This window comes from Didymosphaeria variabile (genome assembly GCF_027946475.1).
Source record: "Didymosphaeria variabile strain IMI 356815 chromosome Unknown scaffold_6, whole genome shotgun sequence".
Taxonomy (NCBI): Eukaryota; Fungi; Ascomycota; class Dothideomycetes; order Pleosporales; family Didymosphaeriaceae; genus Didymosphaeria; species Didymosphaeria variabile.
This window is the reverse complement of record NW_026611625.1, coordinates 2,264,670-2,291,117: the sequence shown is the minus strand read 5'-3', so window position 1 is coordinate 2,291,117 and position 26,448 is coordinate 2,264,670. Positions and strand designations below refer to the sequence as shown.

At 52.7% G+C, this 26,448-nt stretch overlaps 12 protein-coding genes across 12 annotated transcripts; 6 read left to right on the top strand and 6 right to left on the bottom strand.

The window, feature by feature from the left end:
• Nucleotides 1–108: 108 nt before the first annotated feature.
• Nucleotides 109–1,035, bottom strand: N0V89_008651 (uncharacterized protein; the record flags this gene model as incomplete). The annotated part of the gene is made up of 3 exons (XM_056217404.1): nt 109–453; nt 507–845; nt 1,033–1,035. The coding sequence occupies 3 exons, from the start codon at nt 1,033–1,035 to the stop codon at nt 109–111; spliced, it is 687 nt and encodes a 228-aa protein (XP_056068960.1).
• Nucleotides 1,036–3,069: 2,034 nt separating this feature from the next.
• Nucleotides 3,070–5,079, bottom strand: N0V89_008650 (uncharacterized protein; the record flags this gene model as incomplete). The annotated part of the gene is made up of 3 exons (XM_056217403.1): nt 3,070–3,299; nt 3,353–3,599; nt 4,198–5,079. 3 exons carry the CDS (start codon nt 5,077–5,079, stop codon nt 3,070–3,072), a joined length of 1,359 nt encoding a protein of 452 aa, XP_056068959.1.
• A 278-nt stretch (nt 5,080–5,357) lies between these two features.
• On the top strand, nt 5,358–6,488 carry N0V89_008649 (uncharacterized protein; the record flags this gene model as incomplete). The annotated part of the gene is made up of 1 exon (XM_056217402.1): nt 5,358–6,488. One exon carries the CDS (start codon nt 5,358–5,360, stop codon nt 6,486–6,488), a length of 1,131 nt encoding a protein of 376 aa, XP_056068958.1.
• A 55-nt stretch (nt 6,489–6,543) lies between these two features.
• N0V89_008648 (uncharacterized protein) lies at nt 6,544–9,099 on the bottom strand (the record flags this gene model as incomplete). The annotated part of the gene is made up of 2 exons (XM_056217401.1): nt 6,544–9,039; nt 9,088–9,099. 2 exons carry the CDS (start codon nt 9,097–9,099, stop codon nt 6,544–6,546), a joined length of 2,508 nt encoding a protein of 835 aa, XP_056068957.1.
• Nucleotides 9,100–9,649: 550 nt separating this feature from the next.
• On the bottom strand, nt 9,650–10,102 carry N0V89_008647 (uncharacterized protein; the record flags this gene model as incomplete). The annotated part of the gene is made up of 2 exons (XM_056217400.1): nt 9,650–10,031; nt 10,098–10,102. The coding sequence occupies 2 exons, from the start codon at nt 10,100–10,102 to the stop codon at nt 9,650–9,652; spliced, it is 387 nt and encodes a 128-aa protein (XP_056068956.1).
• Nucleotides 10,103–10,413: 311 nt separating this feature from the next.
• Nucleotides 10,414–11,294, bottom strand: N0V89_008646 (uncharacterized protein; the record flags this gene model as incomplete). The annotated part of the gene is made up of 2 exons (XM_056217399.1): nt 10,414–11,175; nt 11,286–11,294. 2 exons carry the CDS (start codon nt 11,292–11,294, stop codon nt 10,414–10,416), a joined length of 771 nt encoding a protein of 256 aa, XP_056068955.1.
• Nucleotides 11,295–12,031: 737 nt separating this feature from the next.
• On the top strand, nt 12,032–12,788 carry N0V89_008645 (uncharacterized protein; the record flags this gene model as incomplete). The annotated part of the gene is made up of 2 exons (XM_056217398.1): nt 12,032–12,115; nt 12,168–12,788. 2 exons carry the CDS (start codon nt 12,032–12,034, stop codon nt 12,786–12,788), a joined length of 705 nt encoding a protein of 234 aa, XP_056068954.1.
• A 372-nt stretch (nt 12,789–13,160) lies between these two features.
• On the top strand, nt 13,161–13,802 carry N0V89_008644 (uncharacterized protein; the record flags this gene model as incomplete). The annotated part of the gene is made up of 1 exon (XM_056217397.1): nt 13,161–13,802. The coding sequence occupies one exon, from the start codon at nt 13,161–13,163 to the stop codon at nt 13,800–13,802; it is 642 nt and encodes a 213-aa protein (XP_056068953.1).
• Nucleotides 13,803–14,125: 323 nt separating this feature from the next.
• On the bottom strand, nt 14,126–15,161 carry N0V89_008643 (uncharacterized protein; the record flags this gene model as incomplete). The annotated part of the gene is made up of 2 exons (XM_056217396.1): nt 14,126–15,072; nt 15,128–15,161. 2 exons carry the CDS (start codon nt 15,159–15,161, stop codon nt 14,126–14,128), a joined length of 981 nt encoding a protein of 326 aa, XP_056068952.1.
• Nucleotides 15,162–15,875: 714 nt separating this feature from the next.
• N0V89_008642 (uncharacterized protein) lies at nt 15,876–17,750 on the top strand (the record flags this gene model as incomplete). Its single annotated transcript, XM_056217395.1, has 6 exons — nt 15,876–16,151; nt 16,204–16,245; nt 16,332–16,522; nt 16,580–16,714; nt 16,775–16,932; nt 17,062–17,750. The coding sequence occupies 6 exons, from the start codon at nt 15,876–15,878 to the stop codon at nt 17,748–17,750; spliced, it is 1,491 nt and encodes a 496-aa protein (XP_056068951.1).
• A 3,008-nt stretch (nt 17,751–20,758) lies between these two features.
• Nucleotides 20,759–21,959, top strand: N0V89_008641 (uncharacterized protein; the record flags this gene model as incomplete). The annotated part of the gene is made up of 2 exons (XM_056217394.1): nt 20,759–20,944; nt 21,000–21,959. 2 exons carry the CDS (start codon nt 20,759–20,761, stop codon nt 21,957–21,959), a joined length of 1,146 nt encoding a protein of 381 aa, XP_056068950.1.
• Nucleotides 21,960–22,582: 623 nt separating this feature from the next.
• Nucleotides 22,583–24,472, top strand: N0V89_008640 (uncharacterized protein; the record flags this gene model as incomplete). Its single annotated transcript, XM_056217393.1, has 5 exons — nt 22,583–22,718; nt 22,772–23,583; nt 23,640–23,783; nt 23,845–24,224; nt 24,283–24,472. 5 exons carry the CDS (start codon nt 22,583–22,585, stop codon nt 24,470–24,472), a joined length of 1,662 nt encoding a protein of 553 aa, XP_056068949.1.
• Between the last annotated feature and the right edge of the window lie 1,976 nt (nt 24,473–26,448).

The following is a 26,448-nucleotide window of genomic DNA, read 5'->3' as shown; positions in this document are numbered from 1 at the left end:
CCTCAATGCACTGTTTGTCACAGATTATGTGCTAGGTAACCAATTGTGTACATGCTCCTAAGTAGCAGTAGAGCGCAGTACGTTCCCATGTAAATTTCGAACCGTGGATTAGAGCAAGTCGCTTCCCGAGTCGTCCGAAGCTGAACGCGAAGATGAGGGGACTATGTCGCTGTCGTCCGAACTTGCGGAAACGTCCTTCGTGTGAGTGCCGCTCGCGGTGCGCGAGATAGCAGGACGTGAGCCGGTGGCTTTGATGGTGCCAGCGGCGTTACGCTTGCGACTCTCAGGCTGATGCCGCTTCTGCTCAGGTTGGCCCTGCGCACGCTCCTGGAACTTTAGTATAGCCTCGGTCACCGCATCTTGATGAGATGACAGCAAGCCTTCCAGATCCTCCCGTTCGACACTAGACTGCTTGAGCTCTGCCGCTTCGCGGACCTTGTGACTTTGTAGTCCCTGCCTATTTGTTAGTACCAGAGATCAATGGTGCTGCTAGGAAAAGTACCTACCCGTATCTTCGCGTTTGCCTCATCGATGGAGGCGCAATCAACCTCGTGGTCTGCTGCATCACCGAGATGATCTGCGAGACGCCGAATAAGCGCCTGCTCCGTCTGCATCTTATCCTCGATTGATTTCAGCTCCTTGCGATGAGCTAGCTCGGTTTGTTGTATGGCGGTGAGGATGTTATGAAATTTATTGAGGGATCCATTCATGGAAAGCATCATTCGCTTTGCCTCGGGGGCCCTTTCTGCGAGCGGCTTCTTGTATTGAGCTGATAGCTCACCCGTTGCGTCTTCACTCGCGCCATTCGTGTTTTTTCGTGCCGGCAACGTCGTGCTCTGGAGCTTCTGTCACTGACGGTCCATCAGGCATTGGCTGAGCGTGACCTGGCATGTTGTAGGATTTCTGTTCTGCGCCACGAGTAGTGTCCGTGCTCGAGTTTCGAGTTTTGTGCGATTTGGCTACGAAAGGATTGGCGAACTGGTCCTGGATTAGAAACAATTACGATTCATATGAGCCATAGCAGGCACATACCATATTTCTTGGTGACCAAGTCTTCTGAATTGGTTTTTGACAGCGGTTGAAGACTTAAACCTGGCCGAGGTTGGATGGGAATGATTTGAGGTGGTGAGGTTTCACGTCTAACCGGGTGCAGAGTGCGAGTTTATATACAGAGGTGGAAGTTTGCTTGAGTGATCACGGGTATATGCACCGCGAAAACGCTCTTTTCGCAGCGTCCCGTGCGTTTCCCAAACAGTCAACGCGTTTAGACTGCTTGCATAGATTCATCGGGTGCCCAAACTTCATGGTAACATCTGCAAACTGCGAAAACGCCATTGCCATTCACAAACGAGAAGCAACTGAGAGCTGGACTTACTAAGACCCTGTCGACTAACTGTGGTAAATTAGATCTCACGAATTGAACCATTCTCACACATCGAGTAAAAGTTTTAGTCAGAATGTGGAAACAGAATGGCTTAGACACAGACGTCTCTGAATATGGAGACTCAGTTGCTTTCATCTAGGACATGCTATAATACGGTTGACGTCGAGCTCATACTGCGTTTCATAGGAAGGCATATCATCCTTAATGCTCATCTAATGCTACCAAAAGCACACATTATCAAGTATACCCTAATGCTTATTTCTTCCAGCAAGGTAATGATAAGGCCGAATGGTATTGTATGATTTAGCATCAGGTCAAGATTTGCAGAATGATCTACTGAAAGCGTTAGTGTTCGTATTATTTGCTATAAGGGGATCTTCGGTCCAAATGCCAACGTGCCATACGTTCCCTGCCGATTTTAGATTCACTCAAGTGCTCATCGTTGATACAAATAAGAGCCCTCTCTAACCACTACATATGCGCCGAGTCTTTTCAACGGCTATATGTTGCATAAGGAACATGTGCCGACTCAGGGGGGCTGCTTTGCTCTGCCCCGCCACCTGCTGCCCCTTCATCTGCATCTTTGTTCTTGTTCTTCGGCTCTTTGGCGAGCCTTGAAGACTTGGCGATTTCTAGGACAGGAGCGCCTGAACTTTCGAAAGAGCGACCGGTGCCTCCTTGGTAACCTTTTGGCAAATATTAGGCGCCTGGCTGCGTGCCCCCCTGCCCGGTCAGATCCGTCTTTGCGTCCCTGAGCGATCTCTAGGACAGGAGCGCCTGGACTATCGAGAAAGCGACGGGTGCCTCTATGGAAACACCATTTTCCTTTTCATTGAAGGAGAGCTCGATGAGTTCTCGTCGAGGAAGGAGTTATAGTGGCGGCTTGTGCGATCACTGCGTATCGCCCACATACTCAGTCTGGTCATGGTTGTCATTTGACGCGCAGTGGAAGTAGTGTAGAGTAGAACAGGACCACTCAATTCTTTAGACTCCCTGAAGCAAACCTCTCGCGCACGCATACTGCTTCTCTGAATCACTGATATAACCGTGACGATGGTTGTATCACAATAAGCCGACACCTACGACTAGTTGTACATAACCCGCTTTCGCGGATCACATTGAGAGGCTACGCAAAATAAGATACTAGGCTTGCATAGCTGATCACACCGGACACGTTATTGTTTTTGCGCAATGAGACAACATCCTCTATTTTCTGCATTTTACCATTCTATTCCGATGGATTTCCGCAATTATTAGAGGAACCTATTCCGACAATAGCGCGGCATTGATATTAGATGGATGGGTATCTTTACTGACTCGTCCGGTCTCTACGTAGTATTGTGGTGATGACGGGAGAGGCTTGACATGTCTGTTCGCTCATATGAAGGCAGTGCGCATCATGCTCTGCACCGCAATGCGGGCTGCTACAACCCCCAGCATGTCGTAAAATGTCACACTGGTCCTTTCTTGTTTCTTTCGCTGTCCCATGTTCCTGCAGCTTCAATTGCAACAGGTGGCTCTCTCTCCAGCGGAACGCAGCCTTAGTGTTCCTCAGCTGTCCAGCCCCGGGCAGTTCTCCGACTCCTGCGCTGTGACGCCATCATCGTAAGGATACGGATCGATCCAAATGATGTTGAAGCTGCAGCTCTCGTCAGCATTGCCCCTGAAAACGCTTTCCCTTTCACTTACGCATCATCGGGATAACTAGGTGGGTTGTCATCTTTGCCCAATTCGTCCACAATGTCACTCAGCGCATCATGCTCCCAGCAAATCAAGATATTGCCCGAGCCTGTGTAGCCCTTGACCACATCCTCTACGCACTTCGCATCGTCCCGGTCACAGGAGGTATCGACGCTAAGGCCGAGGTCGGCGGCGAGAGGGGCGACGGTGTCGTAGGGGCGTTTGCGTTTGCCATCTTGCCCAACATTTAGCAAGTCGGTGGGCATAGGGAAGGGGAAGTTGTGCTACCAGACTTGGGGGTCTGCGCCATGATATGGCCGATTTGGTATTTGGAGGTTGCGCCAAAGACGGAGCGCAGACATTGTGCGCGCTGCTGACCTGCTGCACTGAGGCCATTTCCGCTGTCGGGCTTTTCGCCGTGGCGGATGAGGTAGACTGTAGGCTCTGCGGCGGCGAGGGTGAGGAGCGCGATGGCGCCGAGGAGGCTTGAGAGCTGCATCGTGGATGTGGATAGGAGAGGAGGATATTGAGGTACCTAGGCACGGCGGACATGATTGCTTTATACCATGTGCAACGAGTACATTACTTGAGAGCGGGTGTCAACAGGTGCCATGTACTTGCCATTCGGGGTGTCGCGTGGGCAGTGCTCGTGTTTGCGTGACGGCGCTGGGCAGGAGCAGACCAATCGACACAGGCATGCGTACGCACATGGGGCCGAGTGAGAGACTGTCCAAATGCGAAGCTTCCTAAAGGCGACAAGCTTCCCGAAGCATTCTGCGGGCCGCGCCGATCGTTGATATGACGCGGCGAATCGATTGCGCACGTTGGCATGTTGGCTGGGATGCAATCTTCCAGGCGTGCTGTCCTCTGCGGAACAGGTATTCTCACCATGCTCCTGCTCACTGCTCCCTGCTCACTGCTCACCATCCGCATAGCTATGTCATGACTGGAGTACAGTCCCATCCATGCATACTACCCCCAATGCTTGGACCCCTACCCGCATCCCTACAACGTTCCCGGCCAAAACCTTTCCCCATTCCTCTCCCTCCACCCCCATCATGCGCAACCACAACCTCGACCTCCGCATCCTGACCCCCTCCTCTTTCACCCTCCCTCCCAAGCAACATCCTCACCCTTTCCACCGTCCTCGTTGCCCCGTCCGTGTCCATATGCACGCTCCTAAGCCCGCCCTTCCCATCATCATACAGCGCAATCTCCCTTTCTCTGCTTAAAATCCGTGGGTCGTGGCAGCAGTCGCCCCCGAGGTATACCCATTTTCCCGGCGCGGTGCGCGCGAGAAGGTTTACGTGCCCATGTAGGTGGCCCGGCGCGTCGATGATGTAGAGGGAGCCGTCGGCGAAGAAGTCGATGGCTGAGGGGAAGCCGGCCATGGGCTGCCAACGGTGTTCGCTGACACGGTCATGTGATTCGAACTCTGCGCTATTTTGCACCGCTGGTAGTTCCTTCGTTCTATCTCTTGGGAGCTCGTCCGCGTTGAATAGGGAAGCCGGATACAAAGGACCGCCGCCGTGCGCGAGGAGATGCAAAGTCCCGTTTCCTACCACAAATTCTGCGTTGGGGAAGTCCGAGGGCGTGCCGACGTGGTCCCAGTGGACGTGGCTCAGGACCACTTTATTGATGTCTTCGGGCGAAAGACCACCTTTCTGCAGGCTCTCGGCGACGTCGGGGGAGACGGTTGTGGGTTGACGCTGTGCGATGTGCTGTTGTTGCGCTTCGCGGTAGCCGGAGAAGTCGCGCTTGAGGCCGAGATCGAAAATGAGTTTGGTCGTCTCCGACCTGGCATCTTGACTGAGTGTCTGGATGGAGGGTGGGTGTTGAATGAGGAAAGAGAGGGATGGGACGGTGCTGCGTTTTTCTGGGTCGGCCGGTGTTACGAAGAGGCTCTCCGGGAGGGTTAGGTGGCCGCCTTCGAGGGCAGAAATCGTTACGTAGACTTGGTCTGGCGAAGGCGATGGCAGGGTGACGACCTCTCCGTTGGTAGACGCTAAGGCCATGGCTACAATGCAAGTAAAACTGTTCGACGTGGATTGCGTGTAATATCGGTAGTCTCGAAAGTCATAGTCATCGGTCACATTGCGGTATGACTGGTATGCAACAGCGACTTGGAGACAACATGCCTTTGGGAGAGCTTAGCCCCACCCCATAGATACCCCGCTGCGGGGTTTGATCCATGATCCATGGCACGCGATCCAGATGACATATCCTCGCCGAACCGCTAATTGTTTGTCTAGCAGCCCCGGAGTCTGTGGAATCCAACATCACAATATTCATCATGGCGACCGAGCTCCCCGAGACAATGCAGGGCCAGTTCCTCGAAAACTACAATCAACCCTATCAATTACGCACCGTCCCTCTACCGAAACCCTCACACCCAGACGACGTATTGATCAAAGTCGATGCCGCATCGTACTGTCATACTGACTACGTTCTGGCCCAAGGGCAGATGCCAGGATTTCCCAAGTCCTTCCCTCACGTTGGTTGCCACGAATTCGCTGGAACGGTAGTCTCACTTTCCGACCGCCCAAGCACAGAAGCAGCTTGCTTTAACGCAGGGGCTAGAGTTGGGGTTACCGGACGAGCATATCACGCTTGTCGGGAGTGCTTCGAATGTCAGGGTTCGAAAGACCCAATAGCAGAAGACGAGAAAGGCTACTCGGTGCACTGCACACGCGCAGAGAACAACGGAATCAGCAAAGACGGCGGGTTTGCGGAGTATGCAGTGGTTGATGCCCGTCAGCTGGCGCCCATACCGGATGAACTGTCGGCAACGGAGACCGCCCCGCTGATGTGCGCCGGTATTACAATCTACGCTGCACTCAAACGGTGTCAATTGCAACGTGGTGATCGTGTCGCAATTATGGGGGCTGGTGGGGGTCTCGGTCATCTTGGCTTGCAGTACGCGACGAAGATGGGTTTCAAAGTCTTGGGAGTAGATGCAGCTGACGAACCGCTCAAATTGGCCAAATCGCTCGAAACTGGCGCCCATATTGTGGATGCCAGATCAGAGAAAGCAGCCAAAATCGTGCAGCAAATTGGTGCGGAAGATGGGAAACGCGATCTTGAAGAAAAGGGCGTCGATGCCGTTATAATCCTACCAGAGAGTCAAGCAGCATTCGATTATGGCATGACACTGCTAAAGTCCCATAGGAAGTGCGTAATCGTGTCTTTTCCTGAGGCCGGGTTTCACATATCGTCTCGGGATATTGTGTTTCGAGACATCTCAATTATCGGCAGCCTCGTTGGAAGTAATAGAATGCTGCGAGAAATGTTAAATTTCTCTGCTGAGCATGGTGTACGGGCGGTGGCCAAGTCATTCCCGTTGTCGAGCTTGAACGGACTGGTTGAGGACTACCACAAGGGTGGCGGTGGAAAATTGGTCATTGACATGGCGCTGGATAAGTAGTGAGACAGAATCACTGTTTTTTGTCGAGCGAAATCATTGAAACAACAAATTAACTTCAGCCAGACTCCAACATGTCCGCGTACAGGTTCAGAGCACTGCCGATGACATCGACAATTGCCCAAGTCTGTGCGCCTCTGAAGATGGTTGCCCACACCCTTAGTACACCAGCACTCAGACCCTTGGTGTATGCAGGCGAGTCGATAGATACGTCTGCCGGGAGGGCGAACTCCGTCTCGTCTAGCATGCTTTTGACAATCGAAGTGATTCGGCGCTCATCTTCCGTAACAGCCGGCTCAGGATCAAGCACCGAGAGCGCCTCTAACCATTTGCTCATTAAATAGGCGCATTCTAGCGTGCACAGCGAATGTTGTATGGACCAAATAAAAGATTGCGTCTTAGCCACCAGCCGATACCCAATTTTGACGGGAATGCTTAGAGCATGTGCCGAGTGCAGAACGGCTCGAGTAATCTTAGGAGAGCGGCGAATGGCAGGCCCCGCTCGGAATGCGTTAGCGATAAGCACGGGGTCTCGCGTGTCTAGGGCTCTGCCAGCAGTATCCACATAGAGACGGATGTATGCTAACCGCAGCAGTGCGGTGGAGTTGAACGCAACCGGTCCATTAGGGCTCATGGGATCCAAAGATGACTCAGGGTTGTTCTTCCACCCAGTCTGCCAGTTTCTCAGGGCATTCTCAAGTGATGACACGTCGTCTTGGCTGAGCTCTCCCGGTCCGTCAAAGCGACAACGAACCACTTGCCGGACGAAAAATATGTGCTGAATCAGGGCATGTATCAGGGCGTAGTTTCCAGCGCTTGAATTCCATTGGGTGATGTCGCGACCGTTCTTCGAAAAGAGCTTTTGCAGAGCATCTTGGAACAAGATTTCTGGTGCACTACTCTTCTTCGCTTCCCGCCAGGCGGTTTCAGTTGGAGCCCTGAACACTGTGGCACTGCATGGAAGAGTCAACTTGACTTCGGAAGTGAGGAGGAATGGCGGTATATTGTAGACGATGCAGTGAAGATTCGAGAAACCGTAAACGATAAACTTTGTTCGTTTGATCGTTTCGCGGCGTATCCAGTCTTCCCAGGATAAGTCGTGTCGTAGAGGTTCATTCTCCAGTCCATCATCTCGAATCAAGGTGGCCAGAACGCTTTGGATGGCAAGAGCTTCTCGCAGGATTTCTTTATGTTTTGCCCAGGTGCAGAGCGCCATTAGTAGCAACAGAGATTGGGCAGTTTGCATGAGGTCTTCACCCGCAGGAGCAACATCAGAGCCAGACGGGAGACCAAGAGGGCCAACAGTCGACGGAGCATGCACTGGGCTTCGTGGCCGCGATGTAACCCCGGGGTCGTGTGAGGAAGAGCGGTCTGATTCGGCTCGACGATGTAGATCGACTAAGCGCGCGTCTCTCCTCCGAATGCGATGTGTTGCTATTGTACGGCTCACGTTAAACAACTCTACTCCTTTCTCGCCTTCGAAGGTATATTGGGCGCCCACCGCAGCAAGCGCAAGAAGTAGCTCGATCGAACAGCCATCGACCGACATGGTTGGAATGTGTAGGAACGGCATGTGCTCGTGAAAACCGTTAACGTACGCTGCTAGATATCTACAGAGCGCTAGACGTGTAGGCAACCTGAAGTCGACAGGCAGTACAGACGAAAACTCGTCCAATTTCTCCACGATCTTCTGTCGATCGTCCAGAGATATATCCGAGAAAGATCGTTGCCTATCATGGTGGCCTAGGTCCTCAGGTTGTAGTGACGGTAGTCTCGAACCGAAGCGCGAAAAGGTATGATTTTCCTCACCTTGAGCTTGAGGTGCAAGTGTTGGGGCGAAGGGTGTACTTGCATTTGGAAGAAACTCGTTCCCATAGCCAAGCGACTCTGGCGAGAAAAACGGCATGGGCTGTTCGGTATTGATGATGCTTGAAAAGCGGTATGAAGCCAACGGCTCAGTATCCCAGAAAGCTGCTAGATTGTCTAACGATTCACCAAGGCTGGGGCCGCTGATCTGCGAACCATTTATTTGAACAGTACTCGAGGGTATCATAGGTTGTTCGATTGTTTGTGAGACGGTGTGTTGTAGTGGCAGCGTGGTCGGGTGAAGAGAGTCGCCGTTCGCCATAGTTCCTTGTGTCCCCTGCAGTGACTGATACTCTGCGGCCATTGATAGGGCAGCCAGAGAGAACTCGTCATTCTGGGTGTACTGTATGGGTCCAACAGGGGCCGGGTGAGGATGAAGGGGTGGTTGCATATCCATGTTAGCAGCTGCTGGGGTAGACATCATACTGGGAATCTCGGGAACCGGACGACCAGCATCGAAGCTTGTGCGTATGCGTTTTGATGGCCTCGGATCTGGTATGACATATTCGTCGACATGCTGTTGCTGGTCTTTGTTGTTGAGGTTGTGTTTGTGGTGGGTCAATCGTTCATGTCGCACGAGTAGGTCACTTGGGAGATCAGCATGCGATCTGCCTTGGCCCTGGGATATCTTACCTGCGCGTGAAGGAGTAATTGCAGGCACTGCAACTGAAGGGCTTGACGCCGCTGTCTTGGTCGCACATTAGCATTGTTCACGGTGCCCATGGGCCTCACTTACGAATGCGCTCATGGCGTTGCAGATGCTCCAGGCGTGCAAAGCTACGACCGCAATGGTCACAGTGGAAACGTTTCTCCTTCTTCCCCGCCGGCGCTTGTTCGCCCGAGCTTGCTTCCATGCGAGCTACCTTAGGTAGATAAGATGACCGGCTAGAGCTTCATTGGTCGATGTGACGGCGTCAGCATCTCAAACAGACATCAGAGAGCTCGTTTCCCGTTGGAGATACAAACGGCGCGCGAGAGGTTGGAGGTCGGGGAGGAGGGAGTTGGTAGCAGAATGCGGAGAGTGCGAGTTGAGAATGCGGAGAAATCACATGTGGGGGCGCCACCAACCAACCATCCGAGGCCTAGCGGGACGACACTCGGAAACTGCGTCATCACGGCGGCACACACAGGGCTGGAAAGCTTCATGTTTTGCAAAAAAGGTATTTTGAGCGGTGAACGGACGTCCTGGGCAGGCAAATACGTTGCGGGGCTTGCAGGCCCGGCAGCCAGGTCGCGCCTTGCTGCAAACTCATCTATGCGCTGACCTGCCTGTACCGCCCACCCGACCTTCATCCGAACTACGCCCGCTCACTCTTGTCTCCCAGCTCCCGCGGCATCTCGCCCTTCTCTGCCATGTCATTGAGCACCTTCTCGGCTGTCTTCATCGCGTCGACGCCAGCCGGCACACCGCAATACGTCGTCGCGTGAATGATGGCTTCGCGTATCTCGAGTTCCGACAAGCCATTATTGCGGGCCCCACGAACGTGGACCGCCAGCTCTGGTGCGCGGTTCAGCGCCATGAGCATGCCAATGTTAAGCAGACTTCTCTGCTGCTTGCTAAGACCTGGTCGGGTCCAAGCGTAGCCCCAGCACCACTCGGTCACTATCTCTTGCCCTGCTCTCGAGAAGTCGGTGGAGCCGTTGGCAAGAGCGCGGTCGACGTATTCCTCTCCTACGACGCTGCGGCGCATCTTTAAGCCCTCGTCAAAAAGCTGCTTGTGGAGCTCATCGTACTTCGGATCGGACGACATGGCGGCAAGGACTGGTGGAAAGTTTTCGCGTGGGGCGTAATATCGGCTGGGGACACTTGAGATGGCTGAAGTTGAATAGAGTTGTGAGTACGAGAATGAGTGCTCGGTCTCGAGTATTTGGAATTCCAGATCAGCCCTCGCGAAATAGCCCAGGAGAAGACAACTTCACGTGGGCCGGCGTCGGTGTTCCATCGTTGGGGATGCCCCTCATCTCCACCCCTCTTCTCCAACGGATGCAGCGTTGCGTCACCAGTCAGCGATTGTGAGAGACTCGTCTGCCATTATTGTTCATACGTCCAATTCGAGCTACTCTACGACCCATTCTGCTTTGGCAACCAGTCTTCGTTGCCACCGAGATATCTGTACACCACGCGAGAATCCAGATCACGACAGTTAATGTCTTTGCTGGCCCCGTCGTATGTCTTCAGGCCAACCTCCCCCAGCACATTCTTAGATCCCACCCGCTTCGCCATGTCTACTGCCAGGCCGAAATCCTTGCGCATCAGTTGCACCTTGAAACCCTGCTTGTAACCGCCTGAAGACGGCGCCTCAGGGTACACCTGAGGAACCGGGCAGAATCGGTCACAAATGGCATTCTGTGCGGTCCCTGCAGCGTAAACTTTGGCCAATGTGCGCGGGTCAAGGCCGGATCGCATGCCCATGTCGAACGCCTCGGAGCAAGCGATCGCAATCACACCCGAGAGGTAATTGTTCGACAACTTTGCCGCAAGTCCCAAAGAAGGACCACCGCATGGGATGACCTCCTTTCCCATCATTTCCATCAGCGGTGTCAACTTCTTGATATTCGGATCCGACTCTGCGCAACCTAGGAAGAATGCGATTGAGCCCTTAACAGCGCCCACAACACCTCCGCTGACTGGCGAGTCATAGAATGATGCGGTTGGGAAATGTTTCTCGATGTGTTCCTTGACTTCCAGACTAGTCGCCGTATCTATCGTCGAGCAATCAATGAGCAGCTTGTTTGAGATATCTGCGCTGCAAACGCCGTTCAAAGGATCGAGGTAGACCGAGCGAACGTGCGAGCCTTCGGGCACCATGGTGATAATCGTATCCTAACCCGTCAGTCTGTTCCTGTCCCACATAGATTGCCACCTACGGTTTGTTGGGCGACATTTTTGGCACTTGAGGCTTTCAAGACTCTGTTTGGGTATTGCGAGCACACTTGGTTCATTGCTTCCTCCACAACATCAAAAACGTATATCCGCGAATCCGCTGGGAGCTTATTTGCTAAATGTACCAGCATTGGCTTTCCCATTGCCCCCAGGCCGACGAAGCCTAAACTCTTGAACTCAGATCCGCTCATATTGATGGCCAAATAACTGATGGGCACTATCGCCGTGTGTGAACGACAGTGTTTGCGCTCTGCTAAAAGCTTTCGAAACCCTATGAGACAACCTTGACCCCAAATCGCTCTTCTCCGCCCCACACTAAATGATAGTGTCTAGTGGTCCATGGTGGGGTAATCCACCATTTCACCCCTTGGGGTAAGTTCATGAATAAGCCTTGGCATGGCGTTGCCCAATGCAGCACGGTTATGCATGGTCTAGATTCCCATCTTATGGGCGACTCGTGCCTTGTTGTGCAGTTGAAGGTCCATGACAGTGCGGATCATTCAAGATGACTTCTTCTGTTCTTGTTGCACAAAGAGGGCCCCCATCTCCGCCGCCCGACAAAGCAACTGTCTCAGTTCATGCACTTTCAGCAGGCCATTTCACACTTCCAGAATATCAGTTCGTATATCCAGTATCAAAGGACGCGCGCAAAACAGTGCCATCGCTAGCATTTCTGATCCAGCATCAAGATGTGCAGACGTGCAAGCGTACGCGCATCGTGTTCGACTTGGGCTTAAGAAGGGATATCAACAGATATGCCCCTGCAATACAAAAACACACGGCAACTCGTCAGCCTATGACCACAGATCCGGATGTAGTGAAAAGCCTCGCTCGAGGGGGACTGACGCCGAACGATATTGACTTCGTTCTCTACTCCCATGTAAGCACACAATAACGTCTGAGCCACCAATCTTACTAAAGTCTCTCTCTAGATCCACTGGGACCACATCGGCGAACCGCGAGACTTCCCATCTTCTACATTCCTAGTAGGACATGGTGCATCCGCTCTACTCAACGGCACGTCTTCAGCGTTGCGCGGTGGACACTCGTTCTTCGAAAGCGATCTCCTCCCGAAGGGTAGGACAATCGAGCTACCACAGCCATCCATTGACCCAGGTCCTCCACACAAGCCAGATACAGACCAACCCGTTGGGAAGCCAAATTTATCACAATGGGAGTCATACAAGCATATCCCCCACACACTCGATATTTTTAGAGACGGCTCTCTGCTCGTCGTAGATGCACCTGGTCATTTACCTGGACATATAAACATCCTCGCTCGAATTTCCGAGACGCAGCAGGTCTACCTGGGAGGCGATGCCTGTCACGACAGACGCCTGCTGACTGGCGAAAAACAGATTGGGGAGTGGAACGATGCAGAGGGTCACGTATGCTGCATTCACGCTGATCGAAAGGACGCCGAAGAGACCATAGAGCGGATCAGACAACTAGAAAAGGAAGATGTCGAAATCATCTTCGCGCACGACGTAGAATGGGAGAACAACATTGCGAACAGGAGCCGATTTTTTGGTGCGGGCGCCAACGAGCTTTGAGAACGTTCAGGTTCTTAGTCTATCGACATACCTATTCTCAATCATGTTCCCTGTGCTGTTCCACGAATGTTACACGACTTACATGTCTACAAAGTACAATGAACAACCACAGCCCTTCGGGCTGGAGGAGTTTTGCTGGAGGACATTAGGATGTCGGAAATCGCCGCAGCTGTACTTCCGGCTTCCCCGCCCTAAAGTTGGAGAATGTGGGGCTCCGTCCCACGAGTCAGCCGGACACCGTCCCCGCTTTTCGCACCTGCCAAGCTCTTCCCCTCCGTGCTACCATCCTACACCTACCTCGTCTACACACTCTCAAGCTAGGCCTAATTCAGACGAACAGCTCCTCTCCACATACCCTTTAGCAACTTCACAATGTCGCACTCCCAGCGTCCCCCCGCCTACTCCATCCTCTCCACGCCCCCAGACATGTCCCTCAGCCCCGAACAGCAATCGCTGAAAGAGCGTTTCGACGCCGAACTCGGCCCCGATGCCTTCGACGCGCCGTGGTCGCGGCTCCTCAAGCACAGTCCAGAGATGTTTGCCGCGTCACTACGTCTAACCGCCGTGCCGAAGCGGAAAGGCCATCTCAGTCCCAAGATCCAGTCGTTGATATCTCTCGCTGTGGCCGCGGCGTCTACACATTTACATGTTCCTGATATCCAGCGGTACACAAAAGCAGCGCTTGCGAATGGCGCAAGCAAGGCGGAGATCGTGGAGGTACTGTATTTGACGAGCACGCTAGGAATTCATGCTTGCAACATTGGGGTTCCACTTTTAGTAGAAGTGTTGAAAGAGGAGGGTAGGGAAGTAAAGAGCGGGATGGACGGCATGAATAAAGAGCAGTGGGAGTTGAAGGAGGAATTCGAGAAGAAGAGGGGTTATTGGCATGCGTTTTGGGAGGACTTTCTGAGGCTGAGTCCGGAGTTCTTTGGGGCGTATGTCGAGTTTTCGAGTGTGCCGTGGGTGAATGAGGGTGGCAAGGGGGTGTTGGAACCGAAGGTATGTATGGTATAAAATCGTTGATGAATGATGGAAATTGATGCAAGAGTAGGTCAAGGAATTAGTGTATTGCGCATTTGATTGCGCAGCGACGCATCTCTATCAGCCTGGATTGAAGCTACATATGAAGAATGTGCTCAAGTATGGGGGAACACCGGAGGAGATTATGGAAGTGTTGGAGCTAGCATCTCTGCTGAGTATAGGCACTATGGATGTCGCTTTACCTATATTAGAGAAGGAGCTAGGAAGTCAATGAATACAAATGCAAACACTTCGACATCAAAGGTGATAGCTCGACTATGCATAGGATACTTATGTCATACTGCAGGTATAAGCCCTTATTTCTTTTCACTTTCGTTCAGCCACTTATAAACCACCCTCGCATCCTTCCCCTCATACCTCTCATCCCCCATCGCCTCCCCAAACGCCTCCAACGTAGGCTTGTCCAGGATCGTCCGCGCGCCCACCATATCCGCAAGCTCGCTCCCCATCTTCAGCACTTTCGCACATAGCTCTATTCTGAACCCGCCCTCGTAGTCTCTTGAACTCGGCACATTCGCCTGGATCCCTGGCACCGGGTTGCTCTTTGATGTTACCCAGCACTGCCCTCCGCTGACATTGATGACATCTGTTAAAAGTGCGAGATCGAGATTCATCTTCGCGCCAATGTTGAGTGCTTCCGAGGCTGCGAGCGATGTGATGGCAGAGAGGTAGTTATTGATGACCTTGAATGCGGTTCCAGCGCCTACATCTCCGCACAAGAACACCGCATTGGCTTTGCCCATGTGCGAGAGATACGATTTTACGGTGGGAAAAACGTCCTTGTTGACTGTGCCCACCATGAACGTCAACGTCCCGTCTTGCGCGCCCATTGGCCCTCCTGAGACAGGCGCATCTACGAATGTTAGTTTGTCGGCTACACTGGACTCTTTCGCGCGCCTTGCGACCTCCAGTATCGTTGCTATTTCGATGGTACCGCACTCCATTATGGTTTTCTCAGATCCGCCTTCTTGAACTGCTTTTTCTGCACCGGCAATAACGCCCGTAGACGGATTCAGATAGACGTCTTTAACGGCTGCGGAGCCGGGGAGCATTGTGATTACTGTATTTGCGTGTTGTACGGCGTCGAAGCCGTTTTGAATTGTCTTCACGGGACCTTGGTTTAATGTTTCGGAGTGAAACTTCTCGAGGGCTGAGGGAACAACGTCGCATACGAGGAGTGTGTAGTGCGAAGGCAAACCTTTGCGAAGATTTATGGCCATAGGGTAGCCCATCACACCCAAGCCTGTGACGAATTCTTAGTATGAGCATGACGACGGACGTGAATTGTGGTGACTTGCCTATGAAGGCTACTGTCTTGTCTGGAGAAGACATGGCTGTGTATACAATGGAAGTCAAATACGGTCTATTCCAAGGTAGCTTGCAACGAATGCTCCCGTACAGGATGAATCGTTATGGTAGGCAGTAGTGATGCCTTACACTAAAGCAGTGTGTACGAGTCAGTCGTCGTTGGGAAGACAGAACAATTCAATCTTACGCGACTTCGTGTTATTTGGGGAAAGCTTTGCGCAGCTCTGGTTCTTGTCCTCCAGCGATACCGATCAGCCTTCGGAATTCCTCATCGGGCGACCCCGCATCTTCTCCCCAAACTCCTCCACATTCTCCAACGCGGAGATCTCTCGCGTCAACCAATCAGCTTCAGTCGTGAATTAACGCTTCCTGGGTCGTTTCAATAAACGCGAGTCTTGTAGTGCGATGACAGCGTAGGATGAAGGCATACTCGCTTCCATCTCCCTATCGCTTGGAGAAGCGGAGATATGCGCAAGGACGCCATACCCTCTCAATGACGCTGCGAGATGACGGAGGAAGACGCTAAACCCGGATCTCTCCCCGCTTCTCACTGGCAGGAAATGGGCGTTGTAGCCGAGTCCTGGAGTCGGGGCGTTCTGATAGCGTGAGCGGCGCATCAAAAGTCAGCCTTCACCGCAAAGTATAATATCATCGCGACACATGCAGCGCCCTGTACCCTTCATCCATTGTGCTTCGTCGAATTCTTGATCTGGACGCAGCCTTCTTGCTGGAATCGAGATGGCCGACCCCGAGCCCAAAGACCGTCGTGACGTTCAGTCTTTCACTGACGAGAAGGAGAATCAGGTACACCGCGAGTACCTGCAGCAAGATGAGACCCCGGCGGAAATCGAAGCTCGTCAGCAAGAGGCTGCCTTGGTGCGGAAGCTGGATAGATTTATCGCACCAGTTATGATGCTACTTATGCTGATTTCGTATCTGGATCGAGGGAATATTGGGTTCGCTGCGACGCAGGGGATGACGGAAGATATCCATCTGAAAGGTACAGAGTTGAATGTGAGTTAGGCTGGAAAATTTGGGCATGATGAAACAGGCTGATGGACTGCAGACTGCGGTGTCCGTATTTTACATTTTCTACATCTTGGCTGAGGTACGTCTTTCCCTCACAGAAAATGCAGACGTTGCATTCCCTGTCATAACTCACCACTGAATAATTACTTCTAACACAACAAACAGTTCCCAACCTCCATCGTCGTCAAACGCCTCCAATTCAACCGCGTCATTCCCACTATTACCTTCTGCTGGGGAATCGTATGCATGTGCACGGGATTCGTCCAATCCTTTGGCGGTCTTGTCACCACACGCATCTTCCTTGGGTTCTTCGAGGGTTGCTTGTTCCCATCCATGACGTTGTTCCTGTGCAATTGGTGAGTAGCCTTTCTGTTCCCCAGCTAGAGAGCCCTCTACTGATGCGAGTTGAACAGGTACACGCGAGAAGAGCTCGGCATCCGCGTTGCCTACCTCTTCATTGCCTCAGCCCTGAGCGGCGCATTTGGCGGCCTCATCGCGCTTGGAGTGTTGTACATGGACGGTGTAAATGAATGGTCAGGATGGCGATGGTACGTCTCCCCTCCGTATCCCCTTGTCTTCCTTTGAAGAATACAGCTCAACTTCACCAGGCTCTACGTAATCGAAGGCCTGATCACCATAGTCTGGGCCTTCTGCTGCATCTTCCTCGTCCCCAAGTCCTATGAGACCGCGTACTTTCTCAACGCCGAGGAGAAAGCAATCATGCGCCAGCGCGCCGAGCGCGCAGAAGCGTACTCCGGCGGCTCTGGTAAGTGGATCACATCTCACGACAACACTTTTACGCGACGATTGGAACAGGCTTTACATCGCTTATTTGAACCTTTTTTATAATACCAACCTGGCTTGTGTGACTTGCACTGACTGATCTGAACATCAGGCCACGTCTCAAAAGCCGACATCAAAGAAGCCGCAAAAGACATCAAATCCTGGCTCCACGGCTGCATCCAAATCGCCGTCGTTACAATCCTCTACGGCTTCGGTACCTTCCTACCCATCATCATCAGGTACGGGTTCAAGTATTCTACGCAGCAGGCACAATACCTCGTCGTCCCCGTCAACCTCTGGGGCGCCCTCGTCTACGCCGTGGGCGCCTACCTCTCCGACCGCTACCAGGCGCGCTTTTGGCCCATGATAATCTGCGCACCCATCGGCATAGCCGGCTACGCAATCCTCATCGCGCCCGTGTCCGCCGGCGTCCTTTACTTCGCGACCTACCTCGTCGCGACAGCGTGTTTCCTCTGCACCGGAAGCAACATCACGTGGCTCTCCGTCAACAACGCGCCCGACGGAAAGCGCGCTGCTTCTATGGGTATCTTGCTTACGTTGACGAATATTGGGGGCGTGGTTAGTGGGCAGATATATTACACGGGGGCGGCGCCGAGGTATGTGCTAGGCCATGCGTGGAGTCTGGGGTGTTTGTTGTTTGCATGGTGTGGGTGGTGGGTTGTAAGGGCGATCTACAAGAGGAGGAACGCGGAGAAGGATAGAGCGATGAGGGAAGGTTATGTTAGGCCTGAAGGGAGGATGTATACCGATCGCGAGCCAGATTTTAGGTACCAGATTTGATAGTGGTTGTAAGGTTGGAATGATATCATCGCCATTGTTTGTTCCAGGAAATCACCCTAAGCGCAGTTGTTTCTGAAGACCCAGTCATGTTAGCCCCAGACCATGCGTTCGTCGACAATGTATGCTTGCCTACTTGGTGATCTCGGATTCGCATCTCTCACGTTGAGTACGTGACTGTGTACCCTTGTGCTATAGAAGTTACTGTATAGGTAAGGTACATAGCAAATGATTTACAGTCAGCTTGGCATGAACCGTACTAGGACAGTTCGGCGACCACTAGACCATGTTGGTAGCGTGGTGCATGCTCATGGTGGATATATCGGTGCCTGTTCGACAATTAGAAAGGTAAAGCATTCTGACAGGGCAGGTGATGGCGGTTATTGTGGTCATCCTTGCAGGTCAGGAATTGTAAGAAGCAGTTCCTTGCGATTTTCCGGGCAGATCCGAATGAGATTGTGACACCTGCAACACCCTGCAGCGGATGGCCCACGTGCGCGGAAATACCGACAGCTCACCAATCACAGCTCGCTAGACGTGGCTGACACCCTGTCGATAACTTATACCAGACAATGGAGGGTAGACCTGCATCTCAGGAACACTAGGGTCAAAACTGTGTTTGTACATGCTGTTGTTGAGCTTGTCCGGTTAAAACTGCCGGGTGATACCCCGCTGCCTGCGGTAGAAGAACGGTATATCCAGAGTCGCTCTCACACATGAAAGCAGTTGAGGGCATACTGAACTGCGAGTACTTGTGTGGTAGATCATGTCAATGTGGCAACTTTAGCTCGAAGGCAGACGGCCTCGGGCCATCGGTAAAACCAGATGAGGGACATCGTCACTGTTATTGCTGTAGCTTGTACGCGCGAGTCCTGGCTACAGGTAGTCTATGTATAAGGTTTGCGGGAAGCTCAAAGAGTAGAAGACGAGACTGAGGGGTAGAAGGTACCACAAAAGTGATTGTCCTCTGCCTCTACTTCCTAAATATCGTCGCTCTGTTGATCAGAGATAGCTGGTGCTTAGTACTCGTTCGTGACCAGGTAAGAAGACCGCGCAATTGCGAGAACAATTTGTTCATGCTCGCTGTTAGTGCCAGCGCAAAGTATCGTACAGTCTATCCTGTGGTTCGGCGTACGCTCGTAAATCGCCGCGCCTCTCCGCTTCGCAGATTTCTCCGTTCGCGAGATTGTCCAAGTCGAGGACGCGTATACACTTGAAATGCTGCATTTGGTAGATCTTCCTTTGGTACTTGGCATGCTTACTGCACGTGATGGATGCTCTTTTCTCACAGTCAATTAGGCGCGCGCAGAGTCCAGCAAAGTTTCAGGAGGAAGCAGAGACTGGACGCCTGTTAAAGCACATGTCCTTCAGAACGAACCCGAGCGTGGCAGTGGTGTGATCTTTCGGATCTCTCGCCGAATGTGTGGGTCTTCCCGAAGTTAGCGTGCGAGTAACGATCTACGAAGCCTCCGCTCACTATTGACCTGGGGAATCCTTGGAAAATTAAGGGATGATTACTGACGAGGCATGCCGGCACGCGACAGCCAGGGAAGTTTCCATTGAGCAAAATTTGAGAGATTCGATGCCCATAGTATGTACCTCACATTGCGCTTCGCGATCAAGGTGCGCGAAGCGAGAATCTTATTGCACGTTCTAAGAGACAGACCGAGAGACGATCACCGTAAGGAGTAACAATGGCGACGAGCTCCCGTGCGAGGCCTTCTGGGGTTTCTTGATATCTCAGAGAGCACCTTATATGAAGGACAAGGTTTCGAAAGGTGTGGGCAGAGCCGGTTCGTCAAATCAGGGACCCGCAGCCCGGGCTTGTGGATGTGTCTTGCGTTTACGATATAAGATGCACGCTCGTTGGATTGCAACCGGGATTGTCACAGATCAATGGATTCGAAAGTCCAGCTTCCTGGATATATTCGAACGTATTGCAAATATCAGGTCAGACATCCTGATGCTCTTGCGGAGATGATGCGCACATCACTTGGCGAATTCATGGGGTCAGGCGTGCGACTCTATTTCGTACACTCCTGCACCCCGCGGTGACGCCACCGGCTGTTCTGCCCTGACCGGTACTTGCCAGGAACAATGCGATGCAGGGTACATATGCAAGCAGCAGGTTCGTACCGACATACTGAAGTGGAATTTGCCCCGACGTTACGTTAATTGCGGGGTCGAAACCTGCATGGTGCTGTGTATGGGGTCATGCGGAACAATTGCAAGCAGGAGAACATTAGAGTCGAACCGAAATGCTGACTTTTGGCATTGTTCCATCTTCAGGGGTGAGGACGATGCAGTTCGCGACGATACAAACGTAAGGTGGCGGTCACGACGAAACGCAACTGACTGAGAGCCAAAGTCCTGCGCTCACTCAAGTGTAGAGGTAGGAAGTATTGTCGACCTATGCTGTCAAGCCTGCACGTCAACAGAGAATGAGATCGAACTTACATCGCAATGGTTTGTATCCCAATCGGTTAATCAGCCGCGATACGTCGAGGGAGTTTGGTCTCCCTGGAAGCTGCACTGGCGTGCTGCAGGAGGCAGTGCCCCACCGTGGAGGCAAAGAAAGATGGAGACTTCTCACCAATCATTGTTGAGAGGTATGCAGCCAGTCACCTCACCTGAAGTGAAAGCGGAACGGTGTAGTACCTTCCGGATTTTCCGACACGGGCTGTCCAAACCTTATGGTCTTTGCGACTCTTTAGAGCGGAGACCCTGTGCAAGCGATGCGGTGGAGATATAGACCGATACACTGGGACATGGCAAGACCCAACCCTATATCAGAAGAGCGTTCGCGCGCACTGTGGAGCCACGGTGGAGGATCGGCCTGCTCTTGGAAGTATCTCGATCATCGCCTGTGCGAACCCTCTGCTTGGATCGACTCAGCGCAATGGTATGTTGTGAAGACATGTGTATCTTTCAGTTTCCTTCTCACTGACCGACAATAGAGCGGTGTCGTCGACACTACGGGTCAAGTATGCTAGCACCCTGCCCTTGAGGAAATGGACGGTACTAATAGCTGCGAGTTCCCACCCGGATTTCTGGAAGAGAGTCGTGTTCCCCAGATCGTTGCAGGCAACGCAGCAGTGCAGACTCTTGGGTGCCTTGTGTTCTTCGCCCGTGTATACTCTCGTGCGTTCCTGATCGGCACTTGGAAAAGCGAAGATTGGGCTCTGTCGGCAGCATGGGTAAGCGCTGTGATGCTGCCGTTGTTGCTTCGTCGTTGCTAACCATTGACCGTAGCTGCTGGCCACGGGGTACTCAATATGTCAGTATGGCCAGGTCAGCCATGGTTCCGGACGTCACCTTGCTGCGACTCCTAGCATGAAGGATGCCATGACGGGCCAGAAGTACGCTTACGCGGCGCAAATCTTCCTCATCCTTGGGATTCCTATGCCCAAAGTCAGCATGTGTCTCTCCTACCTGCGAATCTTCTACTCGGACATAGTCGGGCGGCGCCTCATCTACGGCCTGCTGGTTACACTGGCACTAACGATGATATCGTTCCTGATGGAAGCTTTCTTTACCTGCTCACCATTGAGTCTGTATTGGAACGAGCTGCGACCTACAGACAAATGTCTCAAAGACATATCGACGCTTTACATCCACGGGAGCTTGAACCTGGCGATTGATGTTGCATTGATGGGCATTCTCATTCCACGAATCCTCAACTTGAAACTCAACAAGCGACAGAAGGGGGTGCTAATCGTCATCGTTTTGTTGGGGTCACTGTCTGTTGCTGCAGGAATCGTTCGGCTGGTGCGCGTCGGCACGACATTGGCCAAAGCCAACAGTGCGACGAAGCAATTTGACCCGCCGTGGGATATGTACGATGTTTCTATCTGGACTTCGACCGAGATCTATGTTGCACTCATATGCGCGGCGGCGCCAGGAATCAAGCCGCTCGTCAGCATGTTGCTGCCCAAGTTGCTGGGAACAAGCCTTCGCAGTCGGTCCAAAACCACTGGAGGATCTCATGCATACGAACTGCATTGCAAGATGAAGCGGTCGACTCTCGGGACGACGACGCTGACCTCGGCGCATGGGCCGTACTCGAAGATGTCGAAAGTGTACAGCGCAGCGAAGCACGACGAGGAGAGCTTGGACGGCAAAAGCGACGTGGACGAGAGATGCAACCGCGTCAGAGCAGACGGCATCATGCGAAATACGAGCGTGGTGATAACGTCTGAGCAGCGGGCGTAGTGGATGAAGACGTGTAAGACGGGCACGTGTACCTCATGCTCCAGAGTGGGCATGTACCATGATGGGAGGGACCCGGTTGCTGGTATCGTTGGGTCAAGGTACGCGAGGTGTTCGGGCGAGGGCGCTTGCCGCTTGGGGCAGGAATGACGTCATGGACGCGTTGTTGCATCCTACCACGACCGGCAGTCGCGATGCAGGCAGTTGCTTCCGACCAAGCCTCGTCTTTCCCAACGCGTCCTCTTCGACAACGCCTCTTCTACTCTCTACCTCGTTGCCATCCGATGCGAGGTGTTGCGAGGTGTCGCGGCGTCGCCCGAGACTCCCGGTTGCGGTTGCGGTGCGGTCGACCACTTCGTACAACCGATCAATCGATATTCGTCCCGCCCTGCCGCGCTCGTAGCGCGTCATCCTCCGCCTCTTTCGCAATGGGCCTGCCGATTGCCCCGACAGTGTCTCTCTGCTAATTGCACGAGGCTGCTCCTGGTTGCCTGATAGGCCGTTGCCCTCCTCGAGCACTTCCTCAACGCCTCTCTGGCCAGATGCTTGCCATGTATAAAGCTTGGCTGCTCCTCGGCGAAAGCTTGCACCTGTCGCTTCAGGAACACAAGCATTGACTGACCAACATGTCTCCCGCTGCTGTCGCGCGCCTCGTTGCCGTATCCGCCCTCGCTCTGAGTGCCGCCGCCGCTCCGACGACAACAATCTCAGCCGCACCCGACGCCGGCTCCGAGACCGCTGACGCTTTCCCCCCGACCGGCAGTACGTCGCTCTTACTTACTTCTCCATGCCGGATGCTAACATTGGCCGTGCAGCCGCTGTCAATTCATCCTTGTTTCCCCCGGAGAGCGAAGTGGGCTTTCCTGGCCCCACTCCCACTGGTCTCGAACCTGCCGCAGCACAGACGGCACCAGCCTACCCATACAACGAAGGCGACGCCAACCAATTCCCACTCATCAATCCTCAGCCGCATGGAAGCGATGCCGAGTCTAACTTTGACATCAGCAAATACTGGGGCAACCTCTCACCGTGGTACAGTCTGCGTTCCGCCGACTACGGCTTGCCCGATGCAGATCCATTGATTCCTCATGGTTGCGACATCACCCAGTTGCACCTGCTCTACCGTCATGGCGCCAGGTACCCCACCAGCGACGCAGCTCCCCAAACGTTTGCTCAAAAAGTTGCGAATGCCACCGAGACCGGCTTCGCTGTGTCTGGCGAGCTCGCGTTCCTCGGAAACTGGACCTACAAGCTAGGCGCCGAGCTCCTCACCCCTTTCGGACGCAGTCAAAACTTCCTCTTGGGCGTCGCCTACAGACAATTGTACGGGCAACTGCTCAACAACTTCACAGAAGCAGGCACTCTGCCTGTCTTCCGTACACAGTCGCAAGACCGCATGGTGAAGACGGCTGAGAACTTTGCTGCCGGCTTTTTCGGTGTGCCTGAATATCTTGATCAGGTCAACATCGAAATTCTGGTCGAGAACTCTACCGTGAATAACTCTGGCGCTCCATACGAGGTTTGCCCCAATTCCAACATCAAGGCTCGAGGCAGCATCGGTAGCACCGTCGCTGCACAGTTCGCCAACAATGCCTTCAACGCTACCATCGCTCGGCTCCAGCCGCAGGTAAGTTGTTATCGTGCCCATAGCTTAGGTGGAATTTTGCATGCTCACGCTACCAGGTCTCGGGTATCAATTTCACGTCTACCGATGCCATTGCTATGCTTCAACTCTGCTCGTATGAGACCCACGCTCTCGGATATTCTGCCTTCTGCGACCTGTTCAGCCAAGAAGACTTCCTGAACTATGAGTACTACTACGATCTGGTATGATGCCCGCTGCCCGTGCCCATTGTGCATATGATAAGCCGACTGACCGCTTCCCTAGTCTTTCTACTATAATAACGGTCCTGGTTCTCCGGTGGCTGCGGCTCAAGGCAAGGGCTTCCTAGATGAGTTCCTTGCGCGTTTCACGGGAAAATATCCCCAAGCGAACTCGGCACTGAACGAGACCTTCGACAACACATCGACGTACTTCCCGCTCAACCAGTCCATCTATGCGGATGCTACGCATGAGGTTGTCGTCCTCGATACGCTGACCGCATTTAACCTGACCGCTTTGTTCGACGGCCCGCCACTCAGTGCCAAGGGTAACCGCGGCCAGAACAGCTTTGTAGCGAGCAAGATCGTGCCCTTCGCCACGCATTTCACCACTCAAATCCTGTCTTGTCCTGCCTACCAGCCAACCAAGCAGATCCGTTTCATCGTGTAAGTAACCTTCTTTGCACTGCTTCGTTAGATTTGCACCGTCTAACATGTATAATAGCAACGACGCCGTCATCCCCATCAGCCACTACCCCGGCTGTCCCGAGGATCCAAACGGTCTCTGCTCCTTTGACAACGTCGTTTCAGTCCTCCAAAACCGAAGCAGTGAGATCGACTTCAACTACGACTGCTTCGCCAATTACACCGCTGCTCCGGGTATGGACTACAACGGCCGTGCACCAAGGTCTTAGAGAAGCTTTTGCACTGGCCTTTGTAGTGATGCAATATCCATCTCAGTCACTAGAGATCTAATAACATCGAATGATAATGTATATACCGAAGTTACGATATCGAAGTTCCACATGTATAGAATAACAGCCCTTCCAGATGGCTATATATAAACATAGACCAGCTGCATTGGACTAGTTGAAGTAGTTGAACATGTGCCTGTCGTGCTTCAAGGTTGATTGCCCATATCAGGATATACCAAATTCACAGGTACGTACTTTCGCATTGTAGCGAACCTGGCAGACGGCAACTCGAAGCTACCACTCGTCGAGTCCATCGACCTCGTAACACGACCGCAAGAGTTTAACCACATCCCTTAACGATACTCTACTAATGTAGCCCTGGGTCTAATGGCCGTCTGCCAGAACGTATAAACCTACTGTGCCACTCCAGTGCTCTACTGGATCGGCATGAACGGAATGAAACACGTGCTCGACATCTTCCTTGTCCTGTCCACAAGAGCCAAACAACAAGATGTCATGGTTAGGGAAAGGAGCGGTGGTACTCTTTTACAAAGCATCCGTCACTGGTGCACCGGATTTGATGTAGTGGGTCTTGTCTTAGTCTGCGTTAGCTTCTCGATCTTCCCCCTACCTTTCAGTCTCGCCGCGTATCAGAAAGATGGATGGAAAGCGTCTATGATCATTTGCATGATGGTATTCGGATTCCTCCTGTTAGTGCTCTTCACGGGCTGGGGCAAATTTTGGGTTCCGAAGACGTGCTTCCCTTCCCAACTTCTGAGAGTCCGATCTGTCGTAGCCGCTTGTATGCTGAGCGGAGCTGTAACGCGTGGATTGCTTTTAAGTGAGTCGCGTCATTTGAAGGTGTATCAAAGATCAACTCACCCCGTCAGCTCGTACAAGATGTACTTCGGCTACTATCTGCAATTCGTCTTTCAGCTCTCCGTCGCTTAAGTCGGCTACATCACCAACACTTTCAACATCGTCAGCTGCGATCTGGACGCAAATCGTTCCCACGAAGCTCATGCTATATCTGGGAGCAGTCGAAGAACCAGACCGCTTCTATCTACGCCTCGCTTTTGGTGCAGCTTGCTCTGCCGTGGGAAAGCCCGGAGAGACAAGCGCCTGTGCATGCATACGGTGATGCGCAAGCATTGATGGTGATTGTTGGCACTTGTGCTTGGGTACCTTATTTTCTTTGGGTTTTCATGCTCAAGCATTACCGGCTTTCTGAGCATAAAGGCAGAAAGGGGCTGATACATTAGGCGTCTAGAACGCTCTGAAGATCAATTGCGCCACAGGTAATCTCCCGATGCAAGAGCTTGGAAGGAGGCACGCTCTGTTTCTATTTGGAGACGTGCACCCCGGCATGATACATGATGTACAAGTGCAATGGGCGCCGCGGGGAATTCAAACGTGACTGTGCATTCTACCTACATGTTCCTATAATGTTGCTTCTAAGTGTTCGGCGGCGCTTGACTGAATAGATAATCGGCTCGCTGACCGAAGCCGTTGGCATTGCTTACACGAAAAACTAGGTGGCGAACATCACGACACTTGAGGAGCTACTTTGGTCGGAAATGGCTTCGAAATAAAGATATGACCACGTGTACAGCCAATCTGTGAGGACTGGAAACAACGATTCTGTCTAATAAACCGTTCAAAGATCATTCTAGGGCAATTCAGCCTCTTTGTGCATTCCTGATCGCCACTGATCAACTCCACATCACCAACAACATGGACCTGCCTAAAGCGGCCGATATGCTGACTCGGCCATGGATGCAAGACTGAACAGAAGTGGTCGAGTAGGGCATTGGCACGGCCTTGCGGCCTTCTCCGTACGGTGTGTCTGTTCTAAGCACACTTCGTTCACATGCCTCTGTCGTGGAACAAGGTATCCCGGACCCATTGAACTTATTTCCCCCACATTTCGAGCCCTACCATCGCCTCGGTGCGCGCAGGCCAAAGCTTTTTTGACA